The 13,019-nt window shown below is 37.4% G+C and overlaps 1 protein-coding gene across 8 annotated transcripts in view; it reads left to right on the top strand.

The window, feature by feature from the left end:
• Positions 1-13,019, top strand: part of ANK1 (ankyrin 1) — a 189,377-nt gene that overhangs the window by 106,755 nt on the left and 69,603 nt on the right. For all 8 annotated transcript variants that reach the window (XM_074209011.1, XM_074209009.1, XM_074209008.1 and 5 more), the window contains 4 exons: positions 929-1,027; positions 1,908-2,006; positions 8,541-8,738; positions 12,091-12,189. In XM_074209011.1, the coding sequence (XP_074065112.1) occupies positions 929-1,027; positions 1,908-2,006; positions 8,541-8,738; positions 12,091-12,189 (495 nt within the window). The remainder of the gene's footprint in view (positions 1-928; positions 1,028-1,907; positions 2,007-8,540; positions 8,739-12,090; positions 12,190-13,019) is intronic.

Below are 13,019 nucleotides of genomic sequence, written 5' to 3'. Positions count from 1 at the left end.
AATCAATACATCAATCAATGGTTCATTACTGGCCATGTTACTAGGTAAGAAGCATTATGCTAGGTTCTCAGGGAAATGAAAAAGAGGCACAAGACATGGCCTTATTCTGAAGAAAGCTATTTGGTAGGTTCAGGGAGACATATTCATAGGAAGAGTTCAATAACCTTATCCAGCAGTATGTGACAAATGATGAATCAATGGTACAGTTAATTAGAGTTGCAAAGAAGTCTGGAAATCTCCTGACTGTTTTTGGTCCCATCTCTGAGTAAAGATCAGCAGTCACTCTCACCTCTTTAGTAGTTAACTCTTTTTCCATGCTCTAAGAACCTTGGGGTATTGTCTTATTATTATTTTATTTTAAACATTTATTAAACATTCTGAGTTCCAAATTCTCTCCCTCCCTTCTACTCCTCTCACTACCCATTGATAAGGTAAGCAAATGAGTCATCATAGCCATGTTGCTATTTATAGCAAGAAACATAAAGTTTAAAAAAAAAGTATGCTTCACTCTGCATTAGTTATCAATTGTCTCTTTGGATGTGTTTAGCATTTTTCAACACAGGTCCTTTGAAATTGTCTTGGATCATTGTGATCAGAGTAGCAATCTTTCAGGATTAATCATCCTTAAGCTATTACTTTTTTCTATAAACAATGTTCTACTGGTTCTGCTCAATTCACTGTGCATCAGTTCATATAAGTTCATATAAGACTTTCTAGATATTTTGAAACCATCCCCTTCATCATTTCTTCTCACATAATAGTATTCCAACTACAATCATACCACAACTCATTTGGCCATTCCCCAATTGATGAGCATTGGGGCGTCTAGTTTTGTAAAGCATCTAACCTCTCTCCCTCTAATCCCCTCTGTTTCCCAAAAATGTTGCTCAGTCTCTGCAGGATTCTAATGTTCTTTATTTCTCCTCAGAAAGGATTTACCCCTCTCCATGTTGCTGCTAAATATGGAAAGGTAAACGTGGCCGAACTGCTGCTGGAGAGGGATGCCCATCCAAATGCAGCTGGAAAAGTGAGTTTGGAGTTTACAGGGTCCCTCCCTTTTTCCAGGTTAGAGGAAAGGATCAGTTTCCTTCTTTGGCTCATTCAAATAAAATTTTAAATTTAAATTTAGTTTAATTAATTGAATTAATAAATCTTAAATGAATTTAAAAATCAAAATCCCCACCTCCACACCCCCAGTCTGAAATCCTACAGCTAGAGTCACAAGATGCTATATTAAGAGCTCGAAGAGACCTTAGTCTAGTCTACCCTGCCCCCATTTTATAGATGTGAAAATTAAGGTCCAAAAAAAGGGAATTGATTTTCCCAAGGTCACACATCTAGTAAGTGGCAGAGCTAGGAGCAGAACCCCAAACTTCTGGTGCCAAGTCAATCTGAGGGCACTGTGAATTAGGACTCTGTATTTTGGCACACTGCTCCTACTTAGCATTGCCAGTTGGACAGTGACCGGGAGAAACTGTTGGTGAGAGAGAACTACATAACTCTGACAACAGACAGAAGGAGACCTGAGCCTCCTGTGCTGAAAACCAGTCCAGAATCCCTTCATACTCACTACTGCCATCTCTACTAGACAAACAAGAGTAGGATAACTTTTCTTCCTCCATTCCTTCCACTACCACCACCACCACCCCATCCCAAGGGAAATTGCACTCTTTTTCTCTTCAGGGTTTGCTTGGGAGTTCCTTTTACCTTATTTTTGATTCAAATTCACCTGTTTGGGAGCAAAAAAAAAAAAGAGAAGGGAGGGAAAGGGAACTCATAGTGTGAGTTATCCCTATTCAGATTCCTGTTAGAGAAACTAGTGCCTCATGTATAGGAGAGTTCCCCCCCCCCCCATAGAAAATGAGCTAGTGTTCAACCTGCATATTTTGTTTTTCCCCCCTCTGCAGAATGGCCTCACCCCTCTCCACGTGGCTGTCCATCACAATAACCTGGAGATTGTGAAACTTCTACTCCCTCGAGGTGGTTCTCCACACAGCCCTGCTTGGGTAAGATCCCTCCCTGCCTTTCTCCATCCCTGACCATCAGGGAGTAGACAGCTGCCAGGATGTTGGAGGGAAGGCAATTTAGGCAGCACTCGGAAAGTTTGAGGGCCCTACAGGTCTTCTTCATTTCAGAATTTAAAAATTCTCAATGTGGTTGATGTTGTTCTTTGACTATGAATGGAGAAAAGTAGGTAGCTCTTTTCAACCACAGATCTCCATGTACCATACAGATAGAACTCATTTTCTACAACAAATGTATTCCTTTAAAACATCATTGGTTTTGTGAATTGCAATATATCTTAAATGAACTCAATGAGCTTTTTTGTTTTTTTTGTTTTTGTTTTGTAAGGCAATGGGGTTAAGTGGCTTGCCCAAGGCCACACAGCTAGGTAATTATTGAGTGTCTGAGGTTGGATTTGAACTCAGGTACTCCTGACTCCAGGGCCAGTGCTCTATCCACTGCGCCACCTAGCTGCCCCTCAATGAGGCTTTTTAATTAAAGACACTTAGACTCCTACAATTAATCCATTGTAAAGTGATTATATTTATGCTATATTATTATATTATATTTATATATAAACATATTTATATATAAAATAGAAATAAGTATAATATATAAACATACTCTGTTTATAGTATATATGTGTATGTACACAGGTATACACATATAAATATAAAATAGAAACAATTATATAATATATAAATTATATAAATATGTTTAAACATGTTCATATATATGTACACACACAAATAAATATAAAATAGGAATAATCATCCCCAAATGTGTTTATTTGAAGGGATAGAAATTGGACCTATGATTTCTTTGGTACTGTAATTCATTAGTTTTAGTTGTGTCTAATGTTCATGACTCCATTTAAGGTTTTCTTGGTAAAGATACTGGAGTGGTTTGTCACTCCCTTCTCTAGCTCATTTGACAGGTGAAGAAACTGGCAAATAGTGTTTAGTGACTTGCCCAGGGTCTCAGTTAGTAAATGTCTGAGGTTGGATTTGAACTCATGAAGATGAGTTCTTCTGATTCTAGACCTGTCCTCTGTGTACTATGGTACCACTTAGCTGCCCTTCTTTGACATAGGAAATACTCAAGTCAAAAAAAAAAACAACCCTTCATCTCCCAATGCAGGGTGACACTTTCTTTATAACCAATTGTCTTAGAGAATTGGTTCGAGTTTTGTCAAATAAAGTAACCTTCCTAAGGACATATTGTCAATGTGTTTCAGCAATGGGTCTTGAATTTATGTCTTCCTGCTTCAAGACTGGATCACTCCCACCATTTTCTAGCTACCTTTAGGAATTTGGTTCATTGCAAATTGTCTTTAAAATGAGATGAACTTATATATCTTATATCAGCAGACACATTTTCTTTATATAAGCCATACTCAACTGTGGGGGAAATCTGGTGTAGTAGAGAAAATAGTGAGTTTGAAGTCAAGAAGGCTTCTTCCTTTGATACATGATTGCTGTGTTACTATAGACAAATCACTTACTTTTATGTCCCTCAGATAGGGTGATGGGTCTCAAGACCATACCATACAAACTTGGGTTAGTCAGTCTGACGAAAAGATTTGGGAAGATTCGTAGCTGTCTTCAAGTGTTTGAAAGGCTATTTGTCCTGCTTGGTCATAAAGAAATTGCAGAGTCTGGTTTTGGCTTGCTCTAAAGGAAGTCTTCTAGCAATAAAACTCAAACAAGAATGGAATAGGCTAGTATTGGGGGTAATGAGCTTCTCAGTGCTAGAAGTCCTCAAGCAGATGACCTTGATCACCTGTGGAGGATATTTTATTTTATTTTATGAAATATTTTATTTTTCCTTCAATTATATATTAAAACAATTTTTTAACATTTTAAAAAGTTATGAGTTCCAAATTCTACACCACCTTTCTTCTGTGCCTCCCCTCTTCCTGAAACAGTAAGCAATCTGATAAAGATGATACATGTACAATCATGTAAAATACTGTGGAGAGTATTTTACAGGGCATTCCTGTGTCAGATAAGAGCTTGACTGACTTCCAACTCTGAGACTCTTTAATCCTATTTAATAATACTCATTACTTCATAGAACATTCAACTTTTCTCCACAATGTCCTTTTGTTTCTTCAAACTGGTTCATCTGTTAAAATGAAAGTTAACAGAAATGGGATTTTCATAAGAACACAAGATCATAGATCTTGACCCGGGGGGGGGGGGGGAGACCTTAGAAGAAGATGAGACCTAGTGAATTTAATCAGTTAAAAATCATCATATTTGGGTCACATCAATAGAAGTATTAAATTCCAGAGGGAGTAAAACAATGTGCTAAACCCCATTTCATCAGATTTCATCTGGACCACTTCTAATAAATGCTGGTTGTCAGAGTATTGTGTTCAGTTCTCAGCATCACATCCTAGGAAGGATTTTGACATGTAGGACCATGTCTAGAGGAGGATAATTAGGATGGAAAAGGAATCAGAAAACATGCCCTACATGAAAGACCTGGGGAAGGCTAGATATGGATTGAAAAGGGGAAGATGTAGGGAAAACAAGATAATTGTCTTCAAATATTTAAAGGGTTGTCATATAAAAGAATGACTAGATGGGTTCTGCTTGGTCCCAGAAAACTGATGGTTTGAAATTAACAGGGAGAAAAATCTCAGTTGAATATAATTAGAACCTCTCAATAATAAGAGTTGTCTGTGTAATTATAATGACCAGACTTGTCCTTGAAAAAGAGATAAGAAAATGTACCTCCCTCTCTTCTTTGCAGATGTGGGAAACTATGCTTTGAAGCACTGACTACACTGTCAGACTCAATTTATGGGTTGGTTGGATTAGTTTAGTTATATTTTCTTCTTCTCAACCTTTTTTGGTAATTAGGTACAGTTCTCTCGCTAGGCTTGGGAGAGGGATATATTAGGAAATAAATATGACAAACCAAAACAAATGATATAAATAAAAATTTCAAAATAACAAGAGTTATCAAAGATGTAATGGATTGGTTACATTGCAAGTTGATATTCTTTCATTCTTTGTAGTGAGTTCCTCATCACTGGTGGTATTCAAGTAGAGATTGAATAATTGCTTAGCAATAATTCATATTTTATAGTACTTCAGTCACAACCATCTTATGATATAGATGAAATACTTATTATTTTATAAATGAGGAAAGTAAAGCTCAGAAGATTAGATGATTTGACCATGGTCCAAGATTCAAATGCAAGTCTCTGGATTCTAAGTCCTATGTTCTTTCCACCCCATCTCCCTGACACTTATCAAGGATGTTGATGAATAGAATTCTTCAGATTCAGATTGGACTAGATGGTCCCTTCTAACTCTAAAATCCAATCCTGTGAATTTGTGTCTTCCAAAGGATTCCAGTTAGTTCAGGAGACTAGACTTACCATATCTAAACATTCTTAGAAAAGCATATAATATAGACACTCTTAACTGCTTTCAAGTACAGACTTAACTGTTTCAGAGAAGTGAGTAATCTGGTGACCAGAGAGGTCACCGGATAGGTCTAGCCAACACCTTGTGCTTTCCAAAGTAGATAGCTCAACCAAATTCAACCTCAGTCCTCCATTTTTGCCCCTTTTTATGGTTGTACTACTGTTATGATTTTTTAAACAAATACCTACTTATCAGTCAGCCCTGAAGTTTCACCTACAAAATCTCATTATCTCTCTGGATTCCTGCCCCTGCTACTGCTTCCAGCCAAAGACCCAATCCTGCTGTTTGTAACATTCAGTCCCTCAGAGAGCTGACTTACTCTTGTCTCCAAAAATAAAAAAGTGGGCCCCTTCCCCTCCCACTTACATAAAAGAAATAGGAGCCAGTTTTATGATATTTAAAGATCACTGAATCCAAGTACAAACGCTACACAGATGGATTTTTGTTTCCATGGTAAAAAAAAAAACCAACCACTTTACAAAGTCATGTCTGACAATTTTATAGAATTTCACATGCAAATCTTTATGCACCACTACAAAATAGCTTTTAAAAACCCTCAACAACTTACAAATCTAATGTTAATGTTGATTAAAATGCCTGTGTATTTTTCTCCTATGCATTCTTTGAATGTGTTTTTTCAGAGGAAAAAGTGAATATGCATGTAAAACAATAACTGAACAGCAAAGATTATTAAGTACCTGTTACATAATGGGTGATTAATAAATGTTTAGGGCATCTAGGAGGCATAGTGGTTAGTGTACTAGGCCTGGAATCAGGATGTCTCAACTTTGTGAATTCAAATCTGGCCTCTTACTAGCTGTGTGATCCTGGCCAAGTCACTTCACCCTGTTTGCCTCAGTTTCTCCTCTATAAAGTGAGTTAGAGAAGGAAATGGCAAAACACTCCAATGTCTTTGCCAAGAAAACTCCAAATGGGGTCACCTAGAGTTGGACATTATTGAACAGAGGAGCTGTATTCAAATTCCACTCTTCCAAGTCACTTAAACAGCAAAGGTCTCATTTTTCTCAACTATAAAATGATAAGGTTGGGTTAGATGACTGGTAAAAGTTTGCCATCTTCGGTCCTCTCTGAATCTATATCTGTGATTCCGTTGTGGTGAAGATCTGGAAAGAAATTGGGGTTGGATATAGAGATAGGATTTATCTATAAAGAGTTATTAATTGAATCTATAGGATCAATTAAGGGAGAAAAAATTTAAAAAGGAAAGGAAATAGGACCCACATTTAGGTCATGTAATCCAGACTGCATTTCATTGATGCTGATAGGGAGTTATAAAAGTTTCCTTCAAAACTCAAATCAGGTACTATGTATGATCTTTTCTTTTTGTTGTTCAGTCATGTCTGACGTTTTGTGATCCCATTTGGGATTTTATTGGCCAAGATAATAGAGTGGTTTGCCATTTTCTTCTCCAGATTATTTTATAGATGAGGAAACTGAGACAAACAGGGTTAAGTGACTTGCCTGAGGTCACACAGATAGTAAGTGTTTGAGTTCAGATTTGAACTCAGATCTTCCTAACTCCAGATTCAAAGTTTTATCCACTGTGCCATTTAGCTGCCTCTATAAAAACCTTTCTTGATCCTTCCAGTTCAGCAGTTCTCAAACTTTTTAGTCTCAGAAATTACTGGGACTTCATGGACCTTTTATGTGAATTATAGTTATTAGATTGTAAGCTTCTTGTGGGCAAGGGTTGGCTTTTGCCTCTTTTTGTATTCTTAGTACAATGTCTGACATATTTGATTGTTCTTCAGTTGTTTCTGACTTTTTGTGACCCCATGGATCATGCTAACCAGGGAGTTTTCTTGGCCAAGAATCTGGAATGCTTTGCCATTTCCTTTTTCAATGGAGAAGGTACAGAGGAGGGGCTTAATAAATGTTCATTAATTGAAATGTACCATATTAGAAACTGAAACAAACAATTTTAATAATTATTAATCCATTTAAAATAACAACAATAGGGGCAGCTAGGTGGCATAGTGGATAAAGCACCGGTCCTGAAGTCAGGAGTACCTGGGTTCAAATCTGGTCTGAGACACTTAATAATTACCTAGCTGTGTGGCCTTGGGCAAGCCACTTAACCCCATTGCCTTGCAAAAACTAAAACAACAACAACAATAAATCTACTATAGATTAATATAATAACATTTTATGAAAACATAATTTCCCAAACAAATTTAGTGAGAATAGCATGGTTTTACATATTTATGCAAATTTCTTTAATGTCTGATTTAAGAAAAGAAAGCTAGACTATCATACATATCTGCTTCTATATTCAAGCTGTGTTTATGAAGAAAATCCAGCCTCACAAAGAGTAATTGGAATAAAGAAGTGTTTTAATAGACAAATAGTGTTAATATTATTATAAAAAATATTCATATTAAGGACCCTAACAGGGTCTCAGGAACTCAGGGTTGCCTGGACTGCATTTTGAAAACTCTTTTAAAGAAGATCTTAACCTTTTGGGGTCTATTAAGACTTTGGCAATCAGTCTGGCAAAGCCTATAAACCACTTCTCAAATAATGTTTTTTAAATGCATAAAATAAGATAGAGGGTAACAAAGGATATTGATTATATTGAAAGACTTATCAATTTGTTTTTTTAAACAAGTTCATGAACCTAGATTAAGAATCTCTAACCTAGTTGCTTCTACTCTCTCCCTCCTCAAACTATCTTGTATTTTCTTATCTGGATAAATACTTATTCCCCAATAGAATAAATGCTCTCCCAGGGCAGGAGTTCTTTTTCATGTTGTCCTTATATTCCCTACACTTACTTAGCATGATACCTTGTATATAGTATATGATTAATAAGTGCTTGTTAAATGATTGACTAGATGAACTGGGACTTGCCCAAGATCACAGCAGCAAGATTCAAACTAATGTGTTTTAATTCCAACTGATGTGTTTTGATTCCAGTTTCAGGGTTTTCAATGCCACCATGCTGTCTCATGGTAGATAACAGTGGCATGGCCATTAGGAAGGCCTTTAGAAGATCTGCCATTTTTAGCACCACAATGGATTTTCCATCACTGCTCTCTAGGGAACTTACCTGGGTATCTTTCCTTTTTCCAGAATGGCTACACTCCTCTACACATTGCTGCCAAACAGAACCAGATGGAGCTTGCCAGCAACCTCCTACAATATGGGGGGTCTGCAAATGCTGAGTCAGTACAAGGTGTGACACCTCTTCACCTTGCTGCCCAAGAGGGTCATGCAGAAATGGTCGCTCTGCTGCTCTCAAAACAAGCTAATGGCAACCTCGGGAACAAGGTAACTTCTGGGGTTCTTAGCATCCATAAGTATTGCCCAGCAGTGCCAAGGATTGAGGATGGTAACTAGAATGGCTGGGGAGAATGCTAGAGAAATAGGCCTCATCATCTATCCTATACCAGAGTTGCCCAGATTCTGAGTGTGAGGATGCAAACTTCCAATTACCTCAAATTATACAATGCTGAATAGTCATTTCCTGAAGGGGAAACCAATGACCTAGATGAAGCTGTGATGATATAGCATTTCTGCATATAGTTTTTGGAAAACTAAAGAAGGGAACAAAATTTAAGGGTCATTTGGATTTCCTAATCACAAGAGTCCCATTGACTGTTGTTGCCATGGGTTGGAAAGCTCTTTTTCAGGAAAGAACAGAACCACTGACAGTAATAAGGGAGTCAGCACATTAAGCTTATTGGATTTAACAGGAGCCCTGTGACAGCTGCATTTGTGTTCGTGTCTGATTTCCTCTGTTGGGTTATTTTGTGGCAATTTAGCCCAGGAGTTAATAATGATGTCGGCAGCCCTCAACTACTGCAAAACATTAACTAACTCATACAATAGCCCCTGGAGGCAGATTAGTGGTATTGCTCTGATAAACTCTGCATTTAATGTACAACATCCACTTTGGTCAAATCTTTTGAACTTGAAGGAAATATCCTTCCTTATCTTATATGATGGAAGGATCATAGGATTTGACAGTGGAAGAGAACCTAGAGATGATCTAATCACTTCATCATACAAGGGAGGAAACTGTGATTATTTGCCAAATATCACACAGATATTTGGTCCCCTGAAAATGGAACCCAGATCCTTCTCTTCCTCCTCCTTTTTCCTCTGCTCCTTTTCCTTCTCCTCCTTATTGCTCTCCTCCATCTTCTCCTCCTCCTCCATCTTCTCCTCCTCCTCCACCTTCTCCTACTCCTCCATCTTCTCCTCCTCCTCCTTCTAATTCCTCTTCTCCATCTCCTTTTCCTCCTTCGTTCCCCCTCTCTTCATTGAACTAGATCTGTAGTTTTATCTGTATGAGAGAAATGGAATAGATTGACTCTAAGGTCCTTTCCAACTCTAAATCTATAATCCTACATACCTATGTAAGTATATACAGAATCCATATGTAAGGATAAATACAAAATAAATGTAATCTGGTTAAATACAAGCTGGTAAAAGGAGAATAATTGGCAATTGGTTGGATTAGGAAAGGCATTGTATAGAAGGTGATGCTTAAACTTCATCTTGAAGAAAGTTAGAGATGCTCCGAAATAGCAGTGGCATGGCAGACTGCCAGCAGAAAGGTATGGAGATTGGAATGGAGCACCATGAGGAAGGAACAGAGAGAAATCAGCATCCACATCAGTCTCTTTAGACAACTCCTCTTTTTCCTCCTTATCAGAATGTTTTCTTTTTGTGCTATCAGTCTCATTCTTGAGAACAGCCCATACCAACTGGGCTGACTTTCTTTGTAGTATTTTAATTCATGGGAACCTATCTTATTTTTTCTGTGAATTCACTGAAATCTGTTCTAAAAATCTAGAGTACACAACAGAGTATTTACCTAGCTTTCTTCTCCACTAATCCAAATTATAAAGTCAAATTGTGACTTCACAAGAGGCCAATGATGACTATTTCAGCAATCAATTCCTCTTCATTGGGGACAATGAAGTCTAGGAAGTAGTTCTACTCATTGGTTCTTCCAGCTTTTAAAGGAGGAAAAATATAATTAAAACAAGTGAAGATAACATTAGCTCCTCTTCTTTGGAGAAAGAGAGAATTGCAACAGACATTTGGATAATCGAAGTCCCTCATCATGATTACATTCCACCAACTATGCACAGCTTGTGCCCTGATTTCTGAATTCCTCAACTCCTTCTTCTTTCTGTCCAGACTATTGATCTTCATTCTTCCTAGTTAAATCTTTGGTACTAGGCTATGCAATAAACCAGTTCAAAAGAGAGAACAAGAGTTTCATAATTTGAGGTTTTTATTTGACTGTAAAGTCCCTATTTTTTTTCCTTGCTATGTAGATTTTACATTCTATTAATACTAGCAGATAATAACAATAGCATTTATGTAATGAAGACATTTTACAAATCTTATCTCATTTGATCTGCACAACAACCCTAGAAGGTAGATCCATTATCACCCCTATTTTACAGATGGGGAAACTGAGACAGGCAATGGTTATGTGACCTCTCTAGTGTCACACAACTAGAAAGTATCTTTGGCTAGATCTGCACTCAGGTCTTCTTAATCCTAGACCCAGAGCTCCATATTTTATGGTGCCATCTAGTCATCTACCTAACATTTCTGTAGCATTTCATAATTTTCAAAATAATTTCACATCTATGGTATTTTTTTTTATCCTCAGAAGCACCCTGTGAAGAATTCAGGGTAGGGACTCTTTTCCCCATTTTTCAAGTGAGAAAATTGAACTCCAGAAAAAAATGAAATAACTGACCCAAGATCATTAAGGCCCTGGTCTGCCAACACTCTCTCCCATGTAATTATAGTCCTCTAGATGGCTCAATGGTTAGAGTGTCAGGCTTGGAGTCAGGAAGACTTGAGTTCAAATGTGGATTCAGACACTAACAAACTGTATGAACTGGGGTAAGTCATTTAACCTCTGTTTGTCTCAGTTTCCTCAAATGCAAAATAAACCCCCTACTTCCTGGGTGTGAGATAAGAATAGTAAAGCCCTTTTCACAGTACTTGGAACATGGTGGATGCACTATATAAGTTAAATGTTATTATTATTATTATTATTATTATTATTATTATTATTATTATTATTATTATAAATCCAGCCTTAGACACTTGTTAGCCATAGGTCTGGGTAAGTCACTTCATCACTGTCCATCTCAGTATCCCCATTTGTGAAACAGGGATATTAATTATCTTCCAAGGCTGTCATGGGATAATGATTGTAATGATTGTAATAATTGTAAAAATTGTAAAGTGCTTGGCACAGTGGCTGGCATCTTAATCATTATATAAATGTTAGCTATAGTTCTTTGTTATGATTATGATTATTGTTATTGTTAATGTTAATCCAGCCCCCCAACACTTACTGATTATGTATCTCTGGGTAAATCACTTAAATGCTGTCTGTCTCAATTTCCCCATTTGTAAAATGGGGATAATAATAGTATTCCATCACAGGGCTTTTATGAGGATATATGTAAAAGTGCTTTGCAAACCTAAAAAACTCTATATCAATATTATTATGAATCAGTCTTTCCCCTTCGGAATATGGAACTAAAACTCTGAGACATGGATTAAAAGTTCAGTGGATGGATCTCTGATATTTAGGTTGGTCTCAACAGTAATGAAATGTTGTTGCTGTTTTTCTTTTCAGAGCGGCCTCACTCCTCTCCATCTTGTGGCTCAAGAGGGCCATGTGGCAGTAGCAGATGTGCTCATCAAACAGGGGGTCACAGTGGATGCCACCACCCGGGTAAAACAAGGAGCCTGTTTCAGTCAATGAATTGCATGTGCAGCATTCCTCTTCTCTGCTCCAGTTTTCCACCCCAAACCTACAACACACACTTGTGTGCATGAGTGTGTACACACACACAAACACACTTCCACTAGACGTACTACATTCCCATTATACATACACATACTCCCACCCACACACATACACATACATACATATACATATACATAACCACTTCCACCACATACACTACATTCCCACCACACACACACACACACACACTCTTTCTTTGTGTGACTTCCCTTTGGTCTACCATTGTAAAACCATGGTGACCTTTTCCATTAAATTTTTGGATATCTTTGTACAAAATATGTAGAAAGTTGCAAGGTTCAGATATATTGAAAGTCAAATGTAATTCATATTTCTTTTCATTTTTTATTATTTTCCCAGGCTAGGGCTTCAAGCATCTCGAGGGAAAGTGTTAAGTGAGCCCAAATTCCCACAGATGCCACTTTAAACTTCATCAGAGTATTCTTCACAACAACCCTCTTCAGATGGGAGGGGGGATGAGATTATTTTTATTTTATAGATGAGGACTGAGGATCCAAAAGGTTAAGTCTCTTACCCAAGGAAAGGCAGCAGTTCCATGTTGATACTGGGACTTGAACCCAGGTTTCTGAGTCCCAGACCAGTGCTTTTCCACTGTATGACACTGCATGCCTCTAAAATCTATTATAAAATACATGCCAAAACACATCCATCTCAGGGGTCATTTAAATGTTCATCCTTTTTCACTGCACAAATAACAATACAACTAAGAATTAAAAACAAAAACTAGCCCTTATAGG

Source organism: Macrotis lagotis, chromosome 1, assembly GCF_037893015.1.
Source record: "Macrotis lagotis isolate mMagLag1 chromosome 1, bilby.v1.9.chrom.fasta, whole genome shotgun sequence".
Taxonomy (NCBI): Eukaryota; Metazoa; Chordata; class Mammalia; order Peramelemorphia; family Peramelidae; genus Macrotis; species Macrotis lagotis.
Note: the sequence above shows the minus strand (reverse complement) of the source record. Positions and strands in the feature narration are given on the sequence as shown.